We start from the raw sequence: 27,831 nt of genomic DNA on the forward strand, positions 1-27,831 counted from the left end.
TCATTCAAATGAGAGCACTGCTTTACATTCCAGCAAGCCCAGTAAGCCCAGCAACTACTGTTACTGTTATGCACATGTACAGTATTTTATCAGCCAGACACACACTGTCAGGACTGTTAAGTGTTTTCCATGTGTCTGGCACTATTTCTGTTAGATTAGATGAGACAGAATAATGGAATCTTGCTGCAGATTGTGGATATAAAATCTATCCATTACCATCATATAACACACAGTATATTTAACAACATGCTCACTATAGGCTTTTCATATGACTCATATGACAAAGCAGATGATTGATATTTGTATAAAATACATAACATATTTTCAGATATCTTTCAAGACTCCTTAATAACATGTTGGAAACTGACTTAAGCTTTTTCACCAGAAAAGAAAAAAAAACTTTTACATGTGTTTACATTTGTTAGCATACCTGGTCATTCGTGGCTCAAATGTGATGTCTCTCAATAGGACCTAGTTCTAGTTACCAGTGTCTCATGTTCAGTTCTCATACACTATTCATTGCTGTATCACATCACTCTTGCCCAACTCCAGCTTAGAACCAAACTGAACTCTTTTTCAGTTACGTTACTTTGGCCTTTCTCTTTCTCTAAACTGAATGTGAATTTTGACTATGAACATTGTGTTTGTGGACTTCCTAAACACTGACGTTTCTTCTACCTGCAGATGATCTGAAGAGCAGAAGATCTGGGGCCTTTTTTTGTATGGTATGTACATTTTGTCAAAGCTTTGTACTGGACTGTTGTTATATGTGTGATGTGTGTTGCATTGAGTGGAAGCTACCTAGCAGTCATAACCTTCTATAAAACAAATTTATTTAAGATTTCATTGATTAGAAAACAGGGTATTATAGAATTTGGTACCACTTTAAAGTAGGGTTGTGGATGTTTAACTTACTTTGTCTTTTCTATCAGTCAGCATTAATATATAAAATGAAATTATATAGAAAGCCAGTTAAGTAATTTAGTATAGTTAGTAGACACTGCATTATGATTACAGGATAAATAATTAATCTTAGTGGTTAAATGAATATTTTGTTATTAACAGATATGGTAATGCTGACTGAAGGAATAGATTCAGTATAAATGAATGTGGAATCACTATTTACCAAACAACAGGCAACTAGTATATTTCCCTTTCTATTTATGTATTAATGTTTTTTTTTACATTTCCAACCTTATTAATAACCATAGAGGAACCTTATTTTAAAGCAGTACCTAGAATGTAAATATAAACCGTTAATTCTACACAAAAACAGAAGGTGTCTATGTCACAATTAGATGTATGTTAAAACAAGCAAAGTGGGAATGTTAAAGTACACTACAGACTACAAATATTGATCTATTGGTGTGAGTGTCAATATTCTTCTAGATGTATGTGGTATCAAGCAATGTAAGGAAGTTATAACTTCGGGAGATGTACAGCTAATCTTTTTATTAATAATTTATACAGATAAAATAGTTTAAGCCTTTGTTTAAGTTTGTTTTCCACATCTGTAAAATACATTAAATTACTGTATAATAGTTTGAACCGATTTTTTAAAAGTAAAACTGATCTTTTTTTGGTTGTTCTTTAGGAATGTTATTGGATTCCTCTTTATTTACACATAAACTCCTAAGACACAGGCACTGACTTGGTTTATGTAGGTGAGTACACAAATTATTGGGACTTTACTTTTTTTTGTTTATCCTTCTAAATACATATATCATCTCTGTTCAGTGAAAAACAAGTATCTTTATTTTTGTTTATTTTTAGTTTACTACATAATTTAAACACACTAACTGACCCTTACACAAATTTCCTGATGAATGGATGAACAGAAATACTCCAACATTCAATTACCTGAAATAAATTGCTTTTACATTGACTTCTATTGAAAGGTTTTATGTCTCTCCGGTAAATGTTTGTCATTGGACAGCGCTGATATAGAAAAGTACTAAAGTACTGGATCACTTGCTTATCCACAGTAATAAAAACAAGTTAATCCTGTCTTCAGTGGAGTAACTGTATCTGCTTTATAGTAAAGACTTTCTACTAGATTTTGGAGCATTTCTGCAAAAAAAAATGGATTGCATTTAGCTACAGCAATTTTAGTGAGGTCAATGTATTGGTTGGAGCACCATCATTCCAGAGAACACTGTAAATTCCACTGTTGCTTAAGAGCTCTATACTGGTTTAAATCCCACACCTTTCATAGGTTCATTCTAGTCTGATATTTGCATTGCTTCTCTACAAGGACTACTCACCTGTATTAGCAGCGAGTTCAACATAATGTAACTGTATGCGTTCATTAAAAAAGGGGCACCAATGAAAACTTATACATAAAGTATACATATACTTTTTTTTCTATACATTTGTTCCATTTATCTTGACTAGCTTGATGACTTAGCTGTCTATAAGAAATGTTTGCTTTCTGACACACATACTTTGATCAAAATATACACAAGCCTTTTTTCCACTCCTAATATTTGAATGAAATCTACCATACATTGTTTTTAGACCAAGGGCATAGTCTCATTTAACGCAGATTTAATTATTTTAAGAGTTTAATTTTTTTACAAAGCTCCTGAAACGTATCCCCTCCTAATTGATAGATTAAGGTCATCCACTTTAATAATTCAAGTCCCCTTTGAGGGTAAATTATCACAAGATAGGCTTGCTGTGTCTCATCACCTGAGATGGCACCTGAGTGGAAAAGCAGGTATGCATCTAGTGAGTTCAGAAACAAACAAAACATGTTTAAAACTATACACAAAATGATAATAAAGAATAAAAGCATCCGTTTTTCTGCCTAAATTACAAATTACTTGAACATTTAGTTTAATGTACTGAAACAAGAAAGGGTGTGGAAAGAGTTCACAGGTACCTGGTTAATATTTTAGATACTGTTCAAAAAGTAACATCATACCAAACCAGACCCTGAATTGCTTTGTTTCCTCTCTGATCTTTAGAGGAAGAACACAGATCTTTTTCAAAAATGAAGCGTGGAAAGTCTCGCCCATCCAAGGATGATGGGAAAGGCCAAGGTGACCGCCCATGTATTTCTTTTAAAGCTACATTTGGGAGTAAACTGAGTAAAAAGATTGCTCCTAATATGTGTGTGATGACACACCATACTGAATGCTGCTATTTTACAGATGAACCAGCCATCCTGGAGACAGAGGACCTGGACAAAGGTTTTGGCAGAACTCCCGACCCCGACACAATCTCTTTAGCCTCTGTTACTGCTGTAACTACCAATGTCTCTAACAAGAGGTGAGCTCAAATCATGCAATAAATATCAACATGGTGAACTAATATGTTAAAATCAAATAGTAACAGCATTTCAAATTAAATCAATGAAATCAATTATATGTATTTTTCCTAAAAAATAGATCAAAGCCTGACATCAAGATTGAACCAGGTGCTGGAAGACCGATGGATTTTCAAGTATGTTATGAGCTTTATATTTCATCTATCAATAAATTAATATTTAACCATTAAATCAGGGTTTGAAGCAATTTGACTCAATTAATTAGGATCAATTAAAACAGCAGTCCCTATGATCTTTTCTTTTAAAATCAAAGCAGTAGTATTTCTGATGTGAGAGAAGATACAATATTCTAATTAATCTTATCAATGTACTGAAATGACCATGCCTGCCCTGTCTAATATTTTCATAGTATAAACAGGATGGTCTGATAAGTTTTGAACATAATTGCTCTCTACAGTTTGACAGTGTTTCATAAATGAACAAACTGAACTGAAAAACAATATACTTAAGAACACAGAAATTCACAAAGCAATTTATTGACACTAACCTGCAAACAAAAAAAAACTCTTCTAATTGCTTTGTGCACTTAAACATTCTCGCATTCTCTTCAAATCGCCAAATTTCCCAAATTCACGGACTATTGCTTTAATAGGAAACTTAATTGCATATTTTTAAGAATTATGAATTGTCTGAATTGAGAAGGTACCAGCTTGTCTTAATTCATACACATAAATGCCTGTATATTACTTTTGTAGATAAGTGTGACGGTTATAGAGTGCAGACAGCTTGTTGGGCTGAATATGGATCCAGTGGTCTGTGTGGAAATCGGTGATGAGAAGAAGTACACTTCAATGAAGGAATCGACCAACTGCCCGTATTATAATGAGGTAATATTGACTGTGTGTGATTCTTGTGTTTTCACACCTGCACGTTTTAGTCTGGTTAAATCTTACTCTGGTTCATTTGCACTCTTGATGCGATTTGTTTGGTCAAGTGTAAATCCAGTAATTGTACTTAGATGCAAACCAAAACAACTAGACCCTTGAGAGAACATGGTCTCAGTCGGGTACCAAACATTCTCTGGAGTGGTTTGTTTGTAGTAGGAATGTGATCTGACCTCAATCTTACGCAACTATCCGATATACTCCACCTGACAGCTTGAGATAAACATCTCTGCAGGTGTCATTTAACCAGGTCTAATGCCCAGATAATTACTACAGCTATGAACAAATGCCATCTTAAACTATCAAAGTGTTTCCAGTCAACAATATGGGAATCAATAATGCAGTCATAATAATAAAATTAATCACTCTTTTTTCCAGTACTTTGTCTTCGACTTTCACCTCCCACCTGATGTCATATTTGACAAAATCCTGAAGTTGTCAGTAAGTTCATTTTCAATGTCATTTAAAATCCTGTTCTTTTATTCTGTTGCAAAAAGATGGCCACTATTCCACATTTACATCTCTACAGGTCATCCACTCCAAAAACCTGCTGCGCAGTGGGACAGTCGTTGGAACATTCAAGATGGATGTGGGAACTGTTTATTCACAGGCTGGTATGAAATAGTTTTGCCTAATAAAAAAATAGACGTATTTAAAAAATGACAAGAGTACACTGCTTACTGGAATTTGTTGTGTGATATTATTAGCTTTTTAATTAGTTGAATTTAAACAAAACTAAATAAAAAATTAATTGTCAGTAATTGTAAACAAAATTATGTTTCATGCTGATAAAATCATTAAAATATTGTTTAAAACAGCAAAAATATGCAACTAAGAAAAAAACAATAGAAAAAAAAGTCAAACAATGTAGAAAAAAAATAAATAAATGTCCTACAGTACAATGACTGTAAATCTTTTCTGCCTAAGAAAACAAGAGTGAAAGAAGAGTGAAATGAAAGTTTTCTCTTTACAGATCACCAGTTCTACCACAAATGGGCCATTTTGTGTGATCCTGATGACATCACTGCGGGGTGTAAAGGTTACGTCAAATGTGACATTGCTGTAGTGGCAAAGGGTGATAATATTAAAACCCCACACAAAGCCAACGAAACTGACGAGGATGACATTGAGGGGTAAACTTTATCATACAAAAAAAGACTAAATTAAAATGAATGAAATAAACATAGACATGTGTACATAACATGTATATTTATTATGAGATTTGTAGGGAATTTGTAGTGCTTAAATATACATTTAAATCTTGCATTGTATTGTATTTTAGGAATCTGCTTTTGCCAGAGGGTGTCCCAGCAGAGCGCCAGTGGGCACGGTTCTATCTGAAAATCTACAGAGCTGAAGGATTACCCAAGATGAACACCAGCATTATGGCCAATGTGAAAAAGGCTTTTATTGGTGAAAATAAAGATCTCATTGATCCATATGTTCAAGTGCAATTTGCTGGTCAGAAGGTGAGCTTTTTTGTACCTTTAAAGCATTAATAAAACAATTAATTATTATTCTATTATTGTAATACAGTATTTTAAATGGAATATGTTTATGTATGTTCTCTATAATGTAGGGCAAAACATCAGTCCAGAAGAGCTGCTATGAGCCAATCTGGAATGAGCAGATCGTTTTCACTGAACAATTTCCACCACTGTGCAAGCGCATGAAGGTTCAAATCCGTGACTCGGACAAAGTAAACGACGTGGCCCTCGGAACTCATTTCATTGACTTGCGGAAGATCTCCAATGATGGAGATAAAGGTCAGTCTTTTTCATGTTTATCACTGAATACCTAGATAAATAAATATTTAAAGAAGTTACAGAGTCACTAAAAACCCAATTTATTAAAGGTCTACATCTTTTATGTTTATGGGAAGGCACAACATGTTTTTTTCCATACATTGATCATTGCTTACTATATACTGTAGACCTCAAAGTGTACAGAGGACAGATACAGTATTTACCAATTTGTATGATGAACCAATCTGATACAAAAATAAGATATTGGTTCCGATATAAACCAAATTTGTTGGATGGACTATCAGATAATTTGGCTGATCCATTTACTGAACACAGCCAGCAGTCAGAATCCCATTTAGACAATCTGGAAGATCTTCTTGTACAGTTTGCATTGCACTTTATACTAATTCCCTTTAACAGAACAGTGTAAAATTAGGGTTTTCCCAGCCACTTTTCATTTAATTTACACTTGCATAGCAACTTACAATGCACAGGAATAAAAACAAAACTGCATTTACTGTCTGTGGCATTTAACCCCACTGGGAGAAGGATTTATGAATGAAGTTAATGTACCAAATCAATATAAAGGACCTTATCTTGTGCTAATCAACAGGCTTTTTACCAACTCTGGGGCCGGCCTGGGTGAACATGTATGGTTCAACACGGAGCTACACCCTGATGGATGAATACCAGGACTTGAATGAGGGACTTGGAGAGGGAGTCTCATTCCGGGCTCGACTGCTGGTCAGCCTAGCTGTGGAAATTCTGGACACCTCCTCTCCAGAAGTAATGTGCTCGACTGAGGTGCAGGTGGAGGGGGTGCCCAATATTTCTGACGTAAGTGATCCGCGGATAGGGGAGGTCGTTAGTGAGCAATTACTGTAAATTATTGATGGCATTTATTCAGAACATAATCAGCATTATTCATTCAGCAGTACTAAACTCTGCAGTCCTTTGTCATTATGAACAATATTCTTCACAGTAGCGTAAACCCAGGTTAGGCAGTGTCCTACAACTATATAAACAATATAAACAATTATTCCTCTATTTAAGGTGTAATGAACTTGTAATTTTCTTTGTTATAGACATTTACAAGGATCCGCCATAGCATTAACATCCTTGATTCTACACTCACCTGGCCATTGTTTCAGCTCCACTGAGCATATTGTAGCATGTAGGTCTATAATTACAGACTGCAGTCCTTCTGTTGCTCTGCATACTTTATTAATCTCCTTTCATTATGTTCCTTAAATGGTCAGGACCCCAAGGGACCACCACAGAGCAGGTATTGTTTGAACAGTGGATCATTCTTGGCACTGCAGTGACACTGAGATGGTGGTGATGTGTTAGTGTGTGTGGTGCTGTTACAACTGGACCAGTTCTGTTGGAGTTTTTAAACACCTCACTGCTAGAGAACTGACTGAGAATAGTCCACCAACCAGAAATATCCAGCCAACTGTGTCATATGGCCACTGAAGGATTAGAGGATGACAAATACAAACACAAACTGTGCAGCAGAGCAAAAATTATTTGTCAGTGATAAGGCTGACCAGTTAGGTAGGAGAGTCTAATAGAGTAGGAAGTGAGTGGACACAGTGTTTAAAAACTCCAGCAGCACCGCTGTGGGTCTCATACCAGAACAACACACAGTGTCACTGAAATGCTGAGCGTGACCCTCCACCCAAATAATAGCTGCACTCTAGTGGTCCTGTAGGGCCCTGACTTTTGAAGAACAGATGATATGCAGAGAAACAGATGAAATTACAAAATTACAAAGTATGATCAGTGGGGTGGATGGACAATGAGTGTAAAAACAAGAATATGGTGTTACTGCTATTGCTGATCAGTAGTAATGTTTAGAACTAAGCAGAGTGTCAATTCACACTTTCTATATAGTAATATGATATATATAATATATAATATAAATTCTATAAAGTAATAGGTTTATATAAATGTATAAAAACACACCATATCATCTATTTTAAGCTGTTTATAATACAACAATATTTTTGCATTTATAAGAATAGCATATTCAATGTGTTTTCTCTGTGTTTTATATCTAAACATTCTAAATATTATAACCCTAGAATGCTGCTGGAAAAATTGAGGAGTTTTTCTTGTTCGGAGCATTCCTGGAAGCTACCATGATTGACAGAAAAATTGGTGATAAGCCCATCAACTTTGAAGTTACAATAGGTGATAATACTTTAAATCTTTAAAATGATAATTTACACCGACAACACAACAGACCACTGAAACAAAGTGCTTATTGATTCCATATTAGGAAACTATGGAAGTGAGGTGGATGATACCCCAACCAAACCAAAATCAAAGAAGTCAAAGAAAGGCGATGGTGATGATGAAGAGTCAGAACTCATCCAAGGCTCCAGTGATGAAGAAGTAACTGACGATGGAGAACTGGTGTCAGTCTCCACCACTCCACCAATGAAACCAGTCATCACTGACAGGTCTGAAAACAATTTTGCGAACACATTAAAATACTAGGCACACTGCAGTCACTATCACCATTTTGGAGACTGGAGATATGGGAAAAATGACTGCTGTCAAGTGATTCAAATAATAATCTTAGAATGCATTATTTTGTAAATATATATTTTTTTCAAAATAAACATGTTAATTTAACAGCCCTAATAAAGTTATTGTATCACAATATTTAAAGACATTTTCACAATACATAATATTTTTTACACATGTCCGTTCATGTGTCATAAAATTAAGATTGCAAGCCACATAAAAATACTAGTCTAAACGATCCCAAGAGGCACTTAGGATACAAATCTGATTAATTGAATAGCTTCATGGGGTGATCTGAGATGCTTTTGAGCAACATTATGGCAGTATGACTGCCACCTTAAGATGCATTTCAACAACCAAAGCCTCCCCACATACAATCTAAAGACCAGTAATAATCGCTACACAATGAGCAAATATGCTAATTTTGTCTCACACCGCGATAAAATTTAAGTCCCAAGATGCATTTTGCTACAAAGTGCATGTGGATAAAATGGTATCAGGATACATAAAGTGACCAGGTGTAAATGGGTCAGAATGCATCAGTAGCATCAAAATCTTACAAACTGATATTCAAGTCAAGTCAAGTCAAGAGTCAAGAGGCTTTTATTGTCATTACATCTGAGTACAGGTACACAGTGTGATGAAATTACGTTCCTCCGGAACCATGGTGCAACATAGAACAACAAGCAATAGACAACATAAAGTGCAGGAGTGACGACAGTGCAACATAAAATTATAAAATTATAACACTAAATAACAATAAATACAAAAGACGAGACAATTTAAAGACAGGACAGTGCAGTACCGATACGGTATAATAAAGTGTATAGTGGGGATAAGGTGCAGAGATGTGTGACATACTGTAACATATATAATCACAGCAGTTACTGAGGTAGAGTTTATAGTTTTTAAGAGTGCAGCAAATAAAGTCATGTCGGCCTCTGTGTGCTGACTGGGTGTGTGTGTGGGTGAAGTTCAGTTCTTTGTGAGTGTAAAGGGGGGGGGGGGTGTACAGTTTAGTTTTGTGCGAGTGTGTTGGGTGAGTGGTGGGTGGGGTGGGAGTTCAGTTCTGTCAATACTCTGTCAATATTCAATCAATACTATCTAATACATACTGGAGTAATTTTATTTACTCTATTCATTCATCAAATTAAACAAGTCTAATTACACCTACTGTTATTAAATGTGCAGTTTGGTCAGCATCTATAATACACCCAGAAAAATATCTTGTGTAAAATGATAACAAAATGTATATGAAATGATAAAATTGTGTCATATTGCCCGCCTCTAATTAACTAATTAATTCTACCTGTAGTCATTAGTAAGATTATGTGCTAGTTCAGTTTTTCAGACTGTCTAATTCTGATTTCACAGGAACTACTTCCACCTCCCATATTTTGAGAGGAAGCCCTGTATCTATATTAAGAGCTGGTGGCAAGATCAGAGAAGAAGACTGTACAATGCCAACATAATAGACAACATCGCAGATAAGTTGGTAAGTGATAATTTTTTTAACCTAATCAATTCTATTTTACGTATTTTGCAGTGGGAAATATTTATAATTACTTATCACTGATGTTTAGACACAGTATGTCTAAAACTGATACTGACTGATGTTTTTCTTTGGTTTAAAAGGAAGAAGGGCTGAACGATGTGCAGGAGATCTTTAAAACAGAGAAAGCCTTTCCTGAGCGTAGACTGAGAGGGGTTCTAGAGGACCTGAGCCATGGTTGCAGGTATATTCAAACTAATGTATACATTATATTATATATAATTAGAATATAATATAGAATTTATCTCGAATGCTAAGCTCAAACGTTTAATACTAACTGCATGATTTTTTTTATATCAGTATATATTTTACTATATTTGCTATACAAGAGATGAAAGAAATGTTCCTTTAATTTTAGCAACTTTTTAGAACTGGCAAACAAGGACCAAAACCAATCAGGGAAAACAAAACTGGACCGGGAAAGACTGAAATCATGCATGAGGGAGCTGGTGAGCTCTAAACTGAGTTACAAGCTCATACTGTAGTTGTTTTCATTTGTAAAAAAAAAAATAAAAATAACACATTCTTTGAATTATGACATTAGGAAAACATGAGCCAACAAGCAAAGACAATGCGAACTCAGGTGAAGAAAAAAACTGTGAAGGATAAATTCAAACAGGCACAAATCTTCCTCCAGAAACTGAGATTCTTGGCTGATGAGGTAACATAAACTGATGATTGTAGCTAAACTTTTTCTTCTAAAAATATAAAAATAATAGTTGAAATGAAAACATTTATATAAAAATTTAATTTTTCCATCTATATATATTATTATTATTCCATCACAGCCTCAACACAGCGTTCCAGACATTTACATATGGATGATAAGCAATGGCAAGCGCATTGCATATGCTAGAGTGCCATCCAAAGACATCCTGTATTCTAATGTGGAAGAAGAGACCGGGAAAGACTGTGGAAAAGTCAAGACCATTTTCTTCAAAGTAAGATTCAGAAACCCTTTTCACTGTAATGTTTTCTTCTATACTGACATGTTCCATGACCTCTGTCAAGAAGCTAAAGAAAGCTGATATTAAAGGCGGATGTGAGTCGCTTTTCTGTTTAAACTGACAATTCTAGCCAGACACTGTCCGTCATGATCACTGCACTGCACTGCGCTGCTGTCCACTGTGACTTGTAATGCTTTCTATGACATTTTTCTGGTACACACATGACAGTGTAGATCAAGGAATGTTAAATATATGCACAACTTTAATACCAATAGATTGAGAATGTCCAATCACCCACTTTCAGTCCTCACTTGAACTTAATACGAATTATCGTCTTGACGTGAGCAGGCTGTGAAGTGTTTAACCACACTCACAACACTTTACATACTGCTATCACATGAATTGTGGCATGTCATTGTATATGGTTTTTGAATATTTTCTATTTCCTCCAAAAAATATCTTCAATAAACAATATATTGTTCTTTATTGTCATTGAAAGTACAATGCATAACTCTGCCCACTGTTTCAGCTCCCAGGTAAGAAGGGGTTTGGGCCAGCAGGATGGACCGTGCAGGCGAAGACAGAGATGTATCTTTGGCTGGGCCTGACAAGGCAGCGCAAGGACTTCTTGAGTGGTCTACCAAATGGATTTGAGGAGAACAAAGCAGTGAAGGGACCTGGCATGCAGTCAGCACCACCAATCAGCCTGATCTACACCAGTAAGGAATTATAAAAATAATTATTATATTTTATACTGTAATTTTCTGGGATTTTCAATTAATGATGTTCAATGTATTCCAACAGTGAAGCAGATCTTCCAGCTGAGGGTGCATCTGTATCAGGCAAGAAGCCTGTTTGCAGCAGATAGCACAGGCCTCTCAGATCCGTTCGCCAGAGTCTTCTTTTCTACTCACAGTCAAGTCACAGAGGTGAGGGGCTGCTAACTATAGCACAATTATTGTGACTTCATCTTACAATGAAGTATCCACACATTCCTAATTAAATCTAATTCCTCCTTCTCAGATACTGAATGAGACCCTCTGCCCTACATGGGACCAACTTCTGGTCTTTGACAATGTTGAACTGTATGGTGAAGCCTGTGAACTAAGAGATGACCCCCCAATTATTGTCATTGAGATCTATGACCAGGACACTGTGGTACGTAAAGACATAGTCAAATATTATTGCAGTACATTTCATAAATATATTTTCTAGCCAATTTCTAGGACTGACAGTGTGAATTTTGTAGGGCAAAGCTGACTTCATGGGCAGAACATTCGCCAAGCCAATAACTAAAATGTCAGATGAGCATTATGGGCCACCACGATTCCCTCCTCAGTTAGAGTACTACCAGGTCTACAGAGGGAACTGCACTGCTGGTGAAATGCTTGCTGCCTTTGAACTGCTACAGGTAACATGACTACATCAATGTTTGATAGTGTAACCCCAAGAAAACAAAGAGCAAAAGTGCAATAAGAGCTTTTAATAAATCTTTCAGATTGGACCAGGTGGAAAGGCTGACTTGCCGCCCATCGATGGACCCACTGATATGGACCGTGGACCAATCCTTCCAGTCCCTATTGGCATTAGACCCGTCCTGAGCAAATACCGCATCGAAGTGAGAAGCTTAAAATGGGACTACAAAAATGCTTGTGTTGGGTTTATATATTAAACAAATTGACCGAATGTTAAATTCTTGCAGGTTTTATTCTGGGGTCTAAGAGACCTGAAGAGAGTAAACCTGGCCCAAGTTGACAGACCACGTGTGGACATAGAATGTGCTGGAAAGGGGATACAATCAGCTCTCATTCAGAACTACAAGAAAAATCCAAACTTTAGCACTCTCGTCAAGTGGTTCGAAGTGGTGGGTTTGAATTGAAAGTGGATTCTAACTCTCGATAATGTTGCCTTTTTAAAGAGCACATTATCCAAGTTTATAAATTGACATTCAATACGATTAGACCAAAAATATTATTCTCTGTTTTTCTCTGTTGTTTACTAGGATTTGCCAGAAAATGAGCTTCTCCATCCTCCTCTTAACATTCGGGTGGTGGACTGCAGAGCCTTTGGCCGCTACACCTTGGTTGGCTCCCATGCTGTCACCTCATTGCGCAAGTTTATTTACAGGCCAAGTGACAAGAGTGTTAACAACTGGTCTACTATGGGTGGGTACTGATCAGATCAGGAACATTAATGCAATAATTGTAATGATCTTGTTTATACATTGCCTGTTTAGTTGTGTCCTGCAGATTTCTTACTTGTTATTTGCATAAGCGTTACTGTAAATACAAGCAACTGAAAAAGAATAACTGTGCAGGGAAAGTAAAACAAAAGATGAAATTTGCACGCATTATACAAAGTAAGTTACCCTAAAGAAAGAATAAGAGGGGAAATACATACAAATAGATATTACAAAAAAGGTTACATATACCAATCTGAATTTGTTAGAGTGAGAATAGGTGAGATGTAATTTTTTAAGCTAATGAGGCTACAACAGTTGCTATATAATGTAAAATCCTCAAGGGCTGTAAATCTCAATGAAACAAATTGGGGAAAAAAATTCCACCTTGTGAAGACACAGTAGAGTGATAAGCATTGTGTGTATCAAATTGCCTCTTAGGTCCATACTTACTGAATTATTCAGTTTTGGAACAAATCAAAGCCTGTGAAAATTTGAGTCTTCTCCATTTCTTAGAACAGGGGTTCCCAACCTTTTGGCACTGCGGCCCATTCAACTCAACACAAAATATTCAACAGCCCACACAAATGAAATGGACCATTTACCACCAAACAAATATAACACAACAAATAATATATCCCATCAGATTAATTAATATGTTTGAAATGCCTCAGAATCTATGTTTGTAAAAGTTGTGCTTTTATTCATATATGTAAAACTCATATAGTAAGATATAAACATTTCACTCAGACTCAAATTAATATTATTTTAACTAGCATTTTAGTTCACCAGCTAACTTTGGTGGTCATGTGACTCAATCCTATATATATATATATATATATATATATATATATATATATATATATATATATATTTAATATCTGCCACATCTACATTTTAATATCTGCCACATCTACATTTTACATTTGATTTGCAGAGGAAATTGTGATCCACACAGAACCAGAACCTGCTGTGAAGAAGATTGAGACAGTTGTCAAACTTGATTCAGTATGTAGCTCATAAAATCTCTTTGCGTTAATTGTCCTGCATTTATGCATAGATACTAAATTGGTTTTCTTTGTTTAATCCAACAGGCATCTGATGCTGTTGTAAAGGTGGATATGGTAAGTATGTTCACTCTATGGTGGTTCTATGGTATGTCTTGGTATGTTAACACTATCACTGTTAACACTACATTAGAAAATAGGTTTCCAGTAAAATTCCAGTAAAAGCATTTCCAATTCATCAGTTAAATAATCAGTTCAGCTGAAGCATTACAGTGTTCTCATTTTTATAGCCTGATGATGAGAAAGATGGAAAGGGGAAGAAGAAAAGAAAGAAAGGAGGAGAGGAAGCAGAAGAAGAAGAGCTAGATGAGAGCATGCTGGATTGGTGGTCCAAGTACTTTGCGTCCATTGAAACTCTAATGGAGGTAAGAACCAAGTAAACATCCATTTATCACAGTTTATGGTGTTTTTGACTTTAGGGCATTAATTGAATTTGACAATTGTTTTTAACATTGTGTAAAAAAATATTTTCAGTAAAAAATAACCGTAACTTTCACTGAAATCTAAAAACGATTTCTCCTTCTCCTGTCAAAATACTGTTTTGAAGATACAAGATTTTTTTTCTGACCACAAGAATGAAATAACTGACTTTGAGTTGAAATGTTTTACACTATCTGTGTTTTATGTGAAAATGCATTTCTCTTTATGTAGATAATGAGAGCCCAAGAGGCTGAGAAAGCAGACAGAGAGGAGGACAGAGAAGAAATGGACCCAGATGGAACAGGTAAAGACATTATGGCCTCTATCTTACACCCTGCGCTAGGCATGCTGCAATGCCCCTTTTTTTTTCTTACACCCCATCAACAGTCTATTTTCATGCCTTACGTACATGCCATTACAATAGCGTGGGAGTTTAGCAATAAATCTACACTGATGGGCGTGGTGGTCTGGAAGTGAGGCGTGTTTACGTAAATTTCTGGTGTGTTGCTGTTTTTGCGTCGAAAAACACAGATGTGCTAATGACTGCGATAAACCTAGACAACAGTCAATCGTCAGAGTCCATTCCTATCCCAGCTTGTTAAATACACACACAGTTGCTCTGCGACTTCTACCTCAACAATAAACATAATTAAAAAGAATAAAAATACAGAATAAAATAACATTGCTGTTCCCTTAAAACATTGCTGTTCCTTGCTGGCGCACCTTCAAAGCATAATTGCACAGGTCAGTATCCTCTGCTGAAGATGCACAAAAGCACTGTGTAATTAAAAAGTCAGAGCGCACCTAAAACTCACCCATGATTAATTAAGAGAACTGGTACAAGCCTTTTGCGTATTTAGAGCTGCGTAATGTGTATTTTTTGCACCCTCATGATACCAAAGACACACCAAGACTACCTAAATCAAGCTGCATGGTGCCCAATTGATTTCTTGCCTATAGATAAAAAAATAGGGCCATAAATTCCTCAAAACAGCTCCCACTAACAAAAAAGCCATAGCAGTAAATGGAAGTCTTCTGTCCATACTCTTTGCTGTTTGTGAATGGTTTTGTATTTTATTCTGTGTGTTTACAGACTATACCTGTATTAATAGTCCTGATACTGACTAAAAATCTGTTTTAGTACATCTTTCATCTCTCAGTACAGCTCTCCCCTCACTCCTGGCCTCTGTAGAACTCACTTTTAAACAGACATGAATCTTACACTACCTTAAACAACAGTTTAAGGACATGTAAACAGTTCTTCTAAACTCAGGTATGAAACTTATGGGGCATGTAATCCTCATACATGCCAGCCATGAAAGTTGACCACAAGTTTTAAAGTCTTTAATTTTAAGTTAACTTATTTAAACGTAAACTAACAGAAAAAATAAAATAATAAATGTATAACATTTAATATAATATTTTACTATGACCATAACATATAATACAATATATAAAGTCTAATATTTTTTAAATAGTTTATTGGCTGTGTTCATTAATAAATATAACAGATAATTGAACACACTGAGATAACTTATCTCAACTAAAACAAATTAAATTGGCACTAACGCAGATCTAAGATAATATGCTATGGTAACATTGGTACGGCAACTTTCATGAAGAATTCATGTCTCGAGTGTGTGTGTGCAACCCACCTCTCCCCTCTTCCCCATCTAACCTATAAGCAGATATCAAACCTGATGATTCTAATACAAAAGGGAACAGGAAGAAAAAGGGAAAAGCCAAGGACAAGAACAAGGCTGTGCCAGGGGAGGGTCCGCACGAGAAGAAGAGACCCAAAATTGATGAACTGAAGGTAAATATTCGTTTTAAATGTGAGTAATTTGGGCTTTATAAAAGAAAGAGCATGATTTCATGTTAAAAATGAAGGCCTCTAAAAATAATTATGCTATTGACTTATCATATAAATCTATATTGCTCACTCTATTTAATTCTGTGTATTTTGGTGACAAAGGATTTTGGCAGCTTGCACCATCAAGCACAAGTATTATAACAGAAAACATTGTTAATCTGTCATTTTTTTCCATATCTAACTAACACCCAGCCACAGCTACTGTAAAATATGCACAACCAATGAGTCTCTTATTACAGCACAGTGAAGTTTTCTGATATTACACATTACTAGGCTAATTCACTCAAAGTACATCTCTCAGCTCAGTCAAAGTCCTTATAGGCAAGTCTGTTCAGCCGTCTTCACATCGCCAGTGGGCAGTTATCTCAGGTCATAAAAGAGCCACCTCTCATCTTATCTCAAAACTCAAGGTCAAATAACTCTTAAAAACATACTTATAAAACATACTTTAAACCACTGATCAAATCTGCTAAATACCTCATGAACAGTTGAGCATTAATGAATGCACAAAAAAATCTGTGCATATCCAAGCATGCTAAACCTCCTCCCCTCTCAACACAACAAGAAGCTGATTTGCTCTTTTTGTTGAAGGGTAAAAATGTATATGTAAACAGTTGCCATGATGAAATTTCTGAGAACACTCATCATTCATATTTCATTCAGTAACTGATCTCCTCATTAATAATGGTTCAGTACAATGAGTATCAGAACACAGCATATCTTGAAAACACCACTAACAGCATAAAAGGCAATGAGAGCCTATTAATATAAGGGAGCCAGTATGTCAAATTTATTTGAATATCTCAATATTCTTTAAAAAAATATATAATTAAATACATGATTTAAAGGGTGTAACCTTTAAAATGACAACTTGTTGTTTATCTATTAATTTCTATTACAATATTTAACCTAAAAAGGTAAAATAGTTATTTTGATAATCCTAGTTACAGTTGCTACAAAATAATTACAGCAGTCATTCTTCTTGTGAACAGGTGTTTAACAGAGAGCTAGAGAACGAATTTGAACACTTTGAAGACTGGCTCCACACGTTCAACCTTTATCGAGGGAAGAGTGGTGATGATGATGAACAAAATGCATCAGATGAAGACAGGCTTATTGGAAAATTCAAAGTAAGTCCATTTAAACAAATGATAACACATGTTTAATTGCTGGTCCTGTACCTAATGAATCTAAGTCTCTGGCGTTGTTTATCTCAGGGCTCCTTGTGTATGTACAAAGTGCCTATGACAGACGACATGGGTAGAGAAATGGGCATCGATTCCAACATGGGCATGTTCCAGAACATTCCACACAATGATCCAATCAACATCCTAGTTCGAGTCTATGTCATAAGGGTAGGTACACTTATATACATATATATATATATTCACGTCTATACACGTAAAACTTGGATAAATGTTTGCTCATTGACAGCATGACTTTGTACCACAAAGGCCTTGTATCAATAAATGCTAACTTTACAGAAGAAAGAATATAACTTCTTGACATTTTTAATTGGAAGTCAACGTAACCAGAATTAATACTAATACATTCCAAAGTGTTTATATTGGTCAATTCATCATCTGGCACACAATAGCTGTGTCCAGAACCTAGATTGAATGGATGTATCCTCATTAAGCCACAGTTCTCTGTGTATAAACAAAAAGGGGAAAACAGCACAATAAAAACTGCACACAAAAGTTTTTTTTCGAAATCTTAGTTTTTATAATTATATTATTGCTGTGAAAATGAAAAAACAGCAAGAGGCACAATACAATGAACTTTTCTTCATGTTCTATGTGTATGACCAATTGGCTACTTAGAAATCTTACTAAGACAGCCCTATCTCGACTGCAGCCTAGGCTTTGGAAGATTTAAATTGTGTCATACAGATTGAGATACAAGGATTTGGTAAATAATCATATTCTTAAATTGATGCATTTACACTGACCTGCATTGTCTACAGGCTACAGATCTGCACCCTGCAGATATAAACGGAAAAGCAGATCCATACATTGCCATTAAGCTGGGAAAGACAGAGATCAAGGACAAAGAAAACTACATCTCCAAGCAGCTCAACCCAGTCTTTGGAAAGTGAGTTTGTGGTTACACAAACACATAATATTCATAAAATATAATATTTATCGTTAGGTTAGAAGTAGTTACTCTGAAAAAAACTAACTACATGTCTGCAATCCTTTTAGATCATTTGACATTGAGGCAACATTCCCAATGGACTCCTCCCTCACTGTGTCTGTCTACGACTGGGACTTGGTAGGCACTGATGACCTGATAGGGGAGACCAAAATTGATCTGGAGAACCGCTATTATACCAAGCACAGGGCTACGTGTGGTATTACAGCAAGCTATGCAATGTATGTGGCACTCTCTTTTTTCAAAGATATATGTACATGTTGGGCTGTAGTTTAACCAAATTGCAATGCAAGTCTAAATTCACAGTAGTGCTGATGTGTCTACGCTTGTAGACTAATCCTTTGCCCACTTGAAACTAAACGTTTTGTACTGTATAATTGCAAGACATGCAATATGACTTGTGGTGTCAATTAATTAGAAAAAAATGCTTAATCACAACAATATGCTATATGTAGTTTTGTTGATGGTCTTTTATTTAGAAGCTCTTAATCTGCTGAAGCTTGTAATACAAACACCGAAGCTTTAACGGTTTAAATGAATGCTACCACTGGGAGGTTTAAGACTGCAAGAGTTATGAGCGAGTTGTAAGTTGTTTGGAATTTATTTTCTTTTTCGTCACTTAATTAATTTTTTTTTACTTTTTTTTTCTAGCCATGGCTACAACGTATGGAGGGACCCAATGAAGCCAACACATATCCTTGCGAAGCTTTGCAAGGATGGCAAACTAGATCCACCTCAGTATGGCCCTGGAGGAAGAGTCAAGGTGGCAAACAGAGTTTATACAGGACCAACTGAAATTGAGGATGAAAATGGTAAGTCACTAGTCAAATCACTAATTTTGCAACTCCTAGCTTAAACAAAGCAATCTTAGCACATGCTATGACAGTCAGACATAGAAGGGAAAAAGTGTGCTAGTTGTTAATATGTGATAATGGTTGTTTACTCTTAAGTAATGAAGATACTTTCTTACAGGGCTGAAAAAACAAACAGATGAGCACCTTGCTCTAGCTGTTCTTAACCACTGGGAGGACATGCCACGAGTGGGCTGCAAACTTGTCCCAGAGCACGTCGAGACAAGACCTCTACTCAATCCTGATAAACCTGGGATTGAACAGGTCAGTGAGGTCTTTTGAACAGGTCTTTGCCTTGCTCCTTAAGGCACATGCTCTTTTTACTTCAGGTTAAAGGGACATGGTGCTCACCAGATACTATGTAGGGAGCCTATTAGTGTCTGGTGCTCACCATACAGTATTTTGCCTAAAAGAATTGCACCATGTCACGTTTACCGGAAGGGGCTCCGTAAATCTCTTGTCAAAAACTCCATAAATCTATTACAATTCTGACCCTTAACAATCTACCTCTGATGTGTCTGCTCACTGTGTAGGGGAGAATCGAGATGTGGGTGGACATGTTTCCAAAGGACATGCCAGCACCAGGGCCTGCCCTTGATATTTCCCCAAGAAAACCAAAGAAGTATGAATATACTTTATTGATTTATTTTTAGTTGCTGTTTCTATAATCTGGCGTTAAATTTTCTAAATATAATTTTTTTTCACAGGTTTGAGCTCAGGGTGATTATTTGGAACACAGATGAAGTTGTGCTGGAAGATGATGATATATTCACAGGAGAAAAGTCCAGTGATATTTTTGTGAGAGGGTACAGTCCCTGTAGTTTTTTCATTCTAACATACTTAATCATGCTGCCTTTGCTCAACACTTAAACCTGAATTTGTGATTTTCAGATGGCTAAAAGGACAACAAGAAGACAAGCAAGACACAGACGTCCATTACCACTCCCTAACAGGGGAGGGAAATTTTAACTGGCGCTTCATTTACCCATTTGACTATCTAATGGCAGAGGAGAAAATTGTTATCTCGAAGAAGGAATCCATGTTCTCCTGGGACGAGACTGAGTACAAGATCCCTGCCCGTCTGAACATACAAGTCTGGGATGCAGATCATTTCTCTGCAGATGACTTCCTGGGTATGAAACTCCATTGGAGTCCTTTGGTTTAATACAGCTTCTTTACTTTGGACAGTTTCAGGTATAATTCATGATTCAGATTGGGTGTTTTGGGGCAAAGTATAACTTAAAACCTGTGGAGACAGGTTCTTCCTGAATATGGTCATAATAAAAAATTTAAGACAGTAACTCATTTTTTGCCCCTTCTGTGTTTTACATGAACTCAACCAACAACCAAGCGCCATAAAGGACATACATTAACATTTAAATTTTCAGGTGCATTGTTTATAAGACATTTATTGTTTTGCTGCTTTACATAAATATTTGCTGTTCTCATTCAGGTGCAATTGAACTAGACCTGAACAGATTTCCTCGCGGGGCAAAAACGGCGAAACAGTGCACCATCGACATGGTTCTTAACGAACAAGAAATGCCGATGGTTAACATCTTCAAGCAGAAAAGAATCAAGGGTTGGTGGCCTTTTGTAGCCAGGGATGAAAATGATGAATTGGAAATCACGGTATGAGGCAAACACATTATTTACAACAGTTTTTCTAATTGATCATAAAGCATAACAATATGACATTCATATTTATAAACAACTACACTTCTATAAAGTTCAATAAATTGTATTTTATTCATCTTTCAGGGAAAAGTAGAAGCAGAGCTGCACCTCATGACAGGTGAAGAGGCTGAAAAAAGTCCTGTTGGTGAAGGACGCAATGAGCCAGAGCCTCTGGAGAAACCAAAGTAAGAGCTAAAAATACTATTCAAAATATATATTTCAATGTTTTGACTGTTTTCTTCTGACAAATTGAGCTTTTTTAACATTTTTTATCTGAAAATGTAAGACATAAAGAAGACTATTTTGGTATTTACAGCTGTAATAACGTGTTACTGTTATAATGTGAATTGTGTAATGAGTAATGAGTGCCTGGGATCTGGAAATTGTTGTGCCATATTTAAATTATTAGTCAATCTATTTAAACTGGATAATAAGGGAATAAATTAGTAATTAAGACAACTAAAAGGTAAAAGACCATTAAAAAGGTAATAAAACAATACCCTTACATATACAAACCATATAAATTAGGTAAATTCAATCAAAAGCTATTTAATAGAGTAACACAGAAATACACTGCATCTATATTATTCACCTGTTGCCTGGTACTGATGACTTTGCCACTCCTACAGTACGGACTTAAACTCCTTGTTTGTTTTTCATTAACTCTCCTCTTTAATTTTTTATTCCATACTGCTAAAACAGCATGTAAAAGTTTGGGCACCCCTGGTCAAAATATCTGTGAATAGCTAAGCAAGTAAAAATGGCCTGATTTCCAAAAGGCATAAAGCTGAATAATATTTTAGGTCAGTGTTTTTGCACCTTTAGGGTCTGCTAAATCTTTTTAAATGTCCAGAGTGGATTTGTCGTTTTAAGTAATTCTACAAACAGTTATTTCAGAATGTTTTCTAGTCATACCTTCTTCTTTCATATCTTAGCTTGACCTCCATGGTTCATGCTACCTGCCATTTCTTAATTACATTACAAGCTGAAAAAGAAAATGGCTACATGAATCACTTTGCTGTCTCTTCTCAATATTTCTCCAGCTTTAAGGCCACCAATTATTTTACTTTTCAGAAAGCAAGGCATCTGTTTAGATAAGCTTGTGGCCACTGATTTTTGAGACGAGGTTTGTGGAGACAAGAATATTTTTTATATTTAAAACGTTTTGACATTTTTATCATCTTTATCATCAATTCCTAACAATCTGCGTGGACAAGCTATAGCACTAAAAAGCTAATTAAGTTCTGAGAAAAATATATAAGAGGTCAGATCTCATTACAAAATACACTGACATTTAATGAAAGTAATGTTTTATCTTGAATTGATTTCAAAAAAGCATAGCGTTAATTTTCTTCTCACTTAACTATTCACAGTAGCAGAAATTTGACCAATAGTGCCAGAGGTTTGCATGCCACTGTAAACGAACTGTGTTTATATCTACCAACTATGCGCTTGAAATTATTTGATTTTTAATCTCTAATAACCTATGCAGTTTTCTGTAACTTGTAATGCCTAGGACATATAACCGGACTCATGCAATAGGAGACACTGCAGTCTACTGATTCAGACTGGAATCCTGAGTGATTAAAACTGTGTTCCAAATGCATGGAGGCAATCTGCAAAACCCAATGCAAGATGTGCTGACAAAGTTCATACACATAGTCATCACAGAATACAATAGATTTAGAATGGCTGTGAAATTGAGATTTCACTGACTAAAAAGTATAATCTAAATAGAGTCAATTAGCAATACAGAACACAGAAGACGAAAGGCAAAATTAACACTAACTAGGCCATAAAACATAAAACAATAGGCTAATCATATAAAATAATTAATCGGGACTGCACTAACATACGGAGAAATGACCATTCCTTCATCCGATATCTGGATTTTTATCAACCTACTTTAAATGGTAAGTAATCCTAACTGTCATATTTTTCTAATATTTTACTTTCATGTCACAATACAAGTGACCAAAAAGTAAAAGATATAAAGGCTTTTTAAATGCTTTATATCTTTTGTAACAGGCTGCAACTAGACAGATGTCAGAAAATAGTTTTTATGAACAAGCTAATTGTTACTCAAAATATTTGCTTTAATTTATGCTTCATAGGAGACAGTGTGAAAATATGCAATTAATCATCTTAATTATGTACTCATGTAATTATGTGCTAATGCTGATTCTGTAAAGTACTTAAAAATAACGTGTAAATATGAAATAACGTCTAAATATGAAGTTAATAAGCATTCGTGTAAATAGGCAAGAACAGTATTAAATAGGAATATCTTTTTTAAATATTTAAACTGTCATTTAAGCAACAAGAGATGCAAATTGTTGACATGTCAACATTTTTTAAAGATTCATTATAATCGCACATTTTTGCTGACAATAATTTTTTTCCCTCTCTAGCCGTCCTGACACAACTCTGCTGTGGTTCCTCATGCCTCTCAAAGCTATCAAACATCTCGTCTGCAACAGCTACAAGTGGCTGATCATCAAAATTGTGGTGGTGCTGCTGTTGCTGGCAATGCTGGGATTATTCCTTTACAGCATGCCAGGATACATGGTGAAAAAGTTGCTTGGTGCCTAAAAGGGAGTTATAATCAATATCTATTTGAAAGTGGCCTCATCCATGATTAGCTTCAAGTAACGTTAAGTCATATATCTAAGATCAAAAAACATCTGCAAATTCTAAGAATTGTTTTTTTCACTTAACTATTAGTAACCAATCTCTCCATGTAATGTGTTGTGTATATTTACAGAAATACACCTTTGGGTAGCATTGCTTTGTCATGGGTATAGACACAATTAAAAAAAGACAAGGGAGAGAATATAGTAAGTAAATTAAATCAGATATCTGAGGACAGGACATTTGTTCATGTTTGTAAAATTTTTAAAAATATGATTAATATGACTGTAAATCACTGTAAATTAAAAATTCCAAACAAAATGTATTTTCTGACAAAGAAAAAACAACAAAAAAAGTCTCAAAAGTCAGAAGAAACCAGCTCTATATTTCAGGTATTTGTATTAAGAATAGCAACATGCATAATTCATAAAACTCAGTGGCAATGGAAGCTACACTGTGCAAAATGTGCGTCCTATTCATAAAGCTGAATTTCTCAGAACACTGCTCCTTACCACGTCAATATTTTTTATACATGGCCTTTGTAGACATCACAATCATTATACGAATCAAAATAAACAAGTAAATCAGCTAACACGTATTAATAAAAACACAAGATGAGAAGCAGAACTGTGTCTTTTCCTAATGTATTTCTGTTGATTAATCTGACTGGCTGAGCTAAATAAAAAATATGTAAAAGACATGACACTCAATTCTCTATTAATATGCTTAAAAAGCAATCTCAAAAAATAAGATCAACTGCAGTTATAGCAACATACATTACTTAATAATCAATCTTAATTAACATGCTTATTTTCTATGTAGTTGTAAAGCTTGTCATGACGTTTACTTTAAACTTACCACAAAACATAGTATTTTCCATAAATCATTTAAGACATTTTGACTTCTTACTGGAAAATGTACTATCAATTGGGTCAAATCTACATAATCTCTAAAAGAACATGGAAATGATGGCGAACATGATATTAGCAGATACCAAGTTTATGTTAAATGAATGAGCAAAAATATGTCTGTGAATTTTATAAATCTGTCCTAGAAAATTAGTTTGCAGTAAGAGTCATATTGTGCGCAGAAAGGGGCTTTTTTATGCCTTTACCTTTTTGGTCAAGCCTTAATGTAATATTTTAATATTTTAGTGAAAAAATAGTTCAGATAAGCCGAGCCCAGCAGGCACACCAGACTGGTGTCAGGATGATGTCCTAACATTTTGGATATTTAACACCATGACTTTAACAACATTTCAGAAATGAAAATGAATCTAATGTTTAGTGGAATTTAATATTATGTTGTTTTTCCGTCAGTAAAATGTCATGTTGCATGCACCTTTGGTAAAAAGCAGAATTTTGGTTTATTAAAATCAAAATTGAATAATCAATATTGGTGTTTATTCTGAAGTAAAAATGAGTAAATTATGTGCATCGTTACAGACTTTAAATAGCTGATGTATGATTGAAGAGAAGCTCCGCTGCTATGCTGGTAGTTGGATGCGATTCATATAACAGAAACTGGCCAATCAAGCTTCAATCAAAAAGCACCACAGCTACAGAAATTTACATATGTGTTCAAATATAATACATCACAGACAGGCTAGGCCACAAATGTGCACCCCTGAAATAGGCCCAGGAGTGTTTCTTAAAACAAAAAAAAGGATTTACCATCTTTGTGAATATATTTAAACAACACAGTTTGACTTCTATGCCTGTCTTCACTCGAGTTGATGTTACATTTTGTATTAATTTAAGGTTTGCATTGTCATTTGATTGTTTATAGATAAATGGATTGCATTTGTATTGCCTGTCCATGCAACAATAATAACTGAGTGCTTTGTGTGATACACATTAAAGAATAAACACTGTACATGCATTTGTTACCATTTCTGGACTGTTTCTACAAAACTCACCTCATTGTTGTGTGCATTTGTCTTCCAAAGACTTTACCTTTTCATGTGAGTATCTTGGGAGTCATAATCTGCTGCCACTGCCCTCTGCAGGAGAATAAAACACTGAACATAACAATACATTTTTGTGTACAAGTATAAAAGCATAATTGAGTAAAGTGTGTATGTAGATAATTGTGTAGAATGTAGCGTAGTGTGACTAAAACAGGCTACTGTGTGTTATCAAATTAACATGATTCTGATGCTGAATCTGTAGTGGTCATCAGCTAAACTAAATCCTGTGTCCCAACTTCTATCCCAACAGCCGCCCGGACACTACATTCCTGTGGTTCATTACCCCACTCAAAGCAATCAAGCACCTTGTCTGCAACCAGTACAAATGGCTGGTCATCAAAATCGTACTGGCCTTACTCCTGCTTGCCATCGTGGCCCTCTTCCTCTACAGTATGCCTGGCTACATGGCCAAGAAGCTCCTGGGAGTGTGAGAAAGCAAAATGGTACATTGTATTTGACTTCTGCATCTAAGTTAGTGAAATGCTGTGTTGCATATAAATATTTTGGGTTATTTTTGAAAATCGCTTCTCAAGCTAAATATGCTGCAGACAGTGTCTATATGTACTAACTTCCCTCTGTATGTTTTAGCCAGCTAAAGCTTTATGATCCATACCTGACCTGTGTAATGCTTCTAAATTGATCCAACTTGCAGAGTGAACTGGGTATAACTTAGCGGTTTGACTGGAAACTGTTGTAACTTATATCTTGATTTTTCAACAATAAATATTTGTATCATGTTTATCCGTGCGGTTCTTACAAAGAGAACTAGAAAATACTTTCTCACACGAATTGTACGTGCTGTAGATAACTTACAGATATAAAAAACGTGGCGGAACCCCAGGAATTAATTAAAACTGCAAGGATTAGGACAAAATCAAAGCCTCCTTCGAGCCGGATTCGAACCAGCGACCTAAGGATCTCTGTGTATCCGCTACAGTCCTCCGCTCTACCAACTGAGCTATCGAAGGGCATGGAGACAGGATGTCACTGAATAAATACATCTATAAAGCTCTAGGCAAAGTGTTTAATGCTTATGTTTATCATTTCTTGCACCTGCTTTATCCAACGTCTCCTAAAAGTCTACTGTTTCGCGGTTTAGTTTGTTTGCAACCTTCATATTAACCCAGAAAACCTGTATCTTAGCCATTAGCTGGCTAGCTAGCATTACATTCATTACATACATTACTGAGTCCCTAGCAACTAGTTAGTTAAGCTAGCTAGCTAACTATCTTAACCAACTAGCTTACCCAGTACCTAGCAACTAGGTGGTTTAGCTAGCTAGCTAACTAGCTCAATAAGTGCCTAGCAACTAGTTAGTTAGCTAGCTAGCTTTCCTAGTCCCTAGCAGCTGGTTCGTTAGCTGACTAGCGTACCAAGTACCTAGCAACTAGTTAGTTAACTAGCTAACTTAGCTAGCGTACCGAGCCCCTAGCGACTAGTTAGATAGCCAATGTTAACTAGCTTACACAGTCCCTAGCACCTAGGTAGCTCCGTTCCTTAACCAGTCCAGACAAATTGCTTACCAAGTCGCTGGTTTACAGCCTAAATGTACTCTAAATTTTAACTAAGGCGTCACATCAATATCAAAAGTCGGGGCCGCAGGTAAGTGAATTTGCATAGCGTGCGAGGAGAACTGTAAATTTGAGAGGTAAAAAACACATGAGAGGAGGAAAATAGCAGGCACAGGATTCCCCTTGTTAAAACACCCGGGTTAATATTTTTTTACCTAGTACTTTTGCGCCCAAGACTTTTGACATTGATGTGACGCCCTATAAATTAGCTGCCATTTCCTGCAATATGGTGTATTATTAACAGGTTTTATTAAACACCTTATTTTACATACAATATTGACTTAATTCAGTTAACGCTACCATTTTGAGTCCCGTATCAGCAACTCTAGTTCTGTGCAGCTTACTGGGCTGTGCGTGTAACTTCACAATTAAGCTCAGCTAAGCTAATTTTAGCTAAATTAAATGTGTCAATCAATGCTTCATAATTACACTCAGGTTTTTGTAA

At 35.7% G+C, this 27,831-nt stretch overlaps 1 protein-coding gene, 1 long non-coding RNA gene and 1 other non-coding gene across 4 annotated transcripts; 1 reads left to right on the plus strand and 2 right to left on the minus strand.

Moving 5' to 3' along the window:
* Positions 1–574: 574 nt before the first annotated feature.
* Positions 575–25,379, plus strand: LOC103024701 (otoferlin). Of its 2 annotated transcripts, none has more exons than XM_007257409.4 (43): positions 575–725; positions 1,595–1,664; positions 2,970–3,044; positions 3,156–3,273; positions 3,393–3,447; positions 4,027–4,158; positions 4,594–4,656; positions 4,745–4,829; positions 5,189–5,348; positions 5,498–5,684; positions 5,795–5,981; positions 6,574–6,797; positions 8,048–8,156; positions 8,245–8,428; positions 9,870–9,990; positions 10,131–10,231; positions 10,406–10,496; positions 10,592–10,708; positions 10,836–10,988; positions 11,524–11,713; positions 11,799–11,923; positions 12,018–12,152; positions 12,244–12,405; positions 12,493–12,612; positions 12,697–12,858; positions 12,997–13,159; positions 14,111–14,181; positions 14,268–14,297; positions 14,471–14,605; positions 14,892–14,964; positions 16,349–16,476; positions 17,526–17,663; positions 17,751–17,888; positions 18,500–18,627; positions 18,738–18,908; positions 19,339–19,499; positions 19,660–19,802; positions 20,072–20,160; positions 20,246–20,344; positions 20,430–20,671; positions 20,992–21,170; positions 21,300–21,400; positions 23,627–25,379. In XM_007257409.4, exons 3-43 carry the CDS (start codon positions 2,996–2,998, stop codon positions 23,805–23,807), a joined length of 5,400 nt encoding a protein of 1,799 aa, XP_007257471.3. In that variant the 5' UTR covers positions 575–725; positions 1,595–1,664; positions 2,970–2,995; the 3' UTR covers positions 23,808–25,379. The 2 variants fall into 2 exon arrangements, with proteins under 2 accessions (XP_007257471.3, XP_049319646.1); XM_049463689.1 differs by having other exon boundaries at positions 16,379–16,476.
* On the minus strand, positions 25,378–27,508 carry LOC111193231 (uncharacterized). Its single transcript, XR_002650367.2, has 3 exons — positions 27,339–27,508; positions 26,121–26,234; positions 25,378–25,848 (listed from the first exon to the last, which is right to left on the minus strand). It is a non-coding gene; the product is annotated as an uncharacterized LOC111193231 (long non-coding RNA).
* Positions 26,698–26,783, minus strand: trnay-gua (transfer RNA tyrosine (anticodon GUA)). Its single transcript is given in 2 exon segments — positions 26,698–26,733; positions 26,747–26,783. It is a non-coding gene; the product is annotated as a tRNA-Tyr (tRNA).
* Positions 27,509–27,831: the final 323 nt, after the last annotated feature.

Source organism: Astyanax mexicanus, chromosome 14 (assembly GCF_023375975.1).
Source record: "Astyanax mexicanus isolate ESR-SI-001 chromosome 14, AstMex3_surface, whole genome shotgun sequence".
Lineage (NCBI taxonomy): Eukaryota > Metazoa > Chordata > Actinopteri > Characiformes > Acestrorhamphidae > Astyanax > Astyanax mexicanus.

Bases quoted from the DNA above. Each gene is read 5' to 3' on its own strand.
- LOC103024701 (XM_007257409.4), top strand. From the start codon at position 2,996: ATGAAGCGTGGAAAGTCTCGCCCATCCAAGGATGATGGGAAAGGCCAA. The intron at 5,349-5,497 runs GTAAACTTTATC...ATTGTATTTTAG, and splicing joins GACGAGGATGACATTGAGGG to GAATCTGCTTTTGCCAGAGG. The intron at 18,628-18,737 runs GTGAGTTTGTGG...CAATCCTTTTAG, and splicing joins CTCAACCCAGTCTTTGGAAA to ATCATTTGACATTGAGGCAA.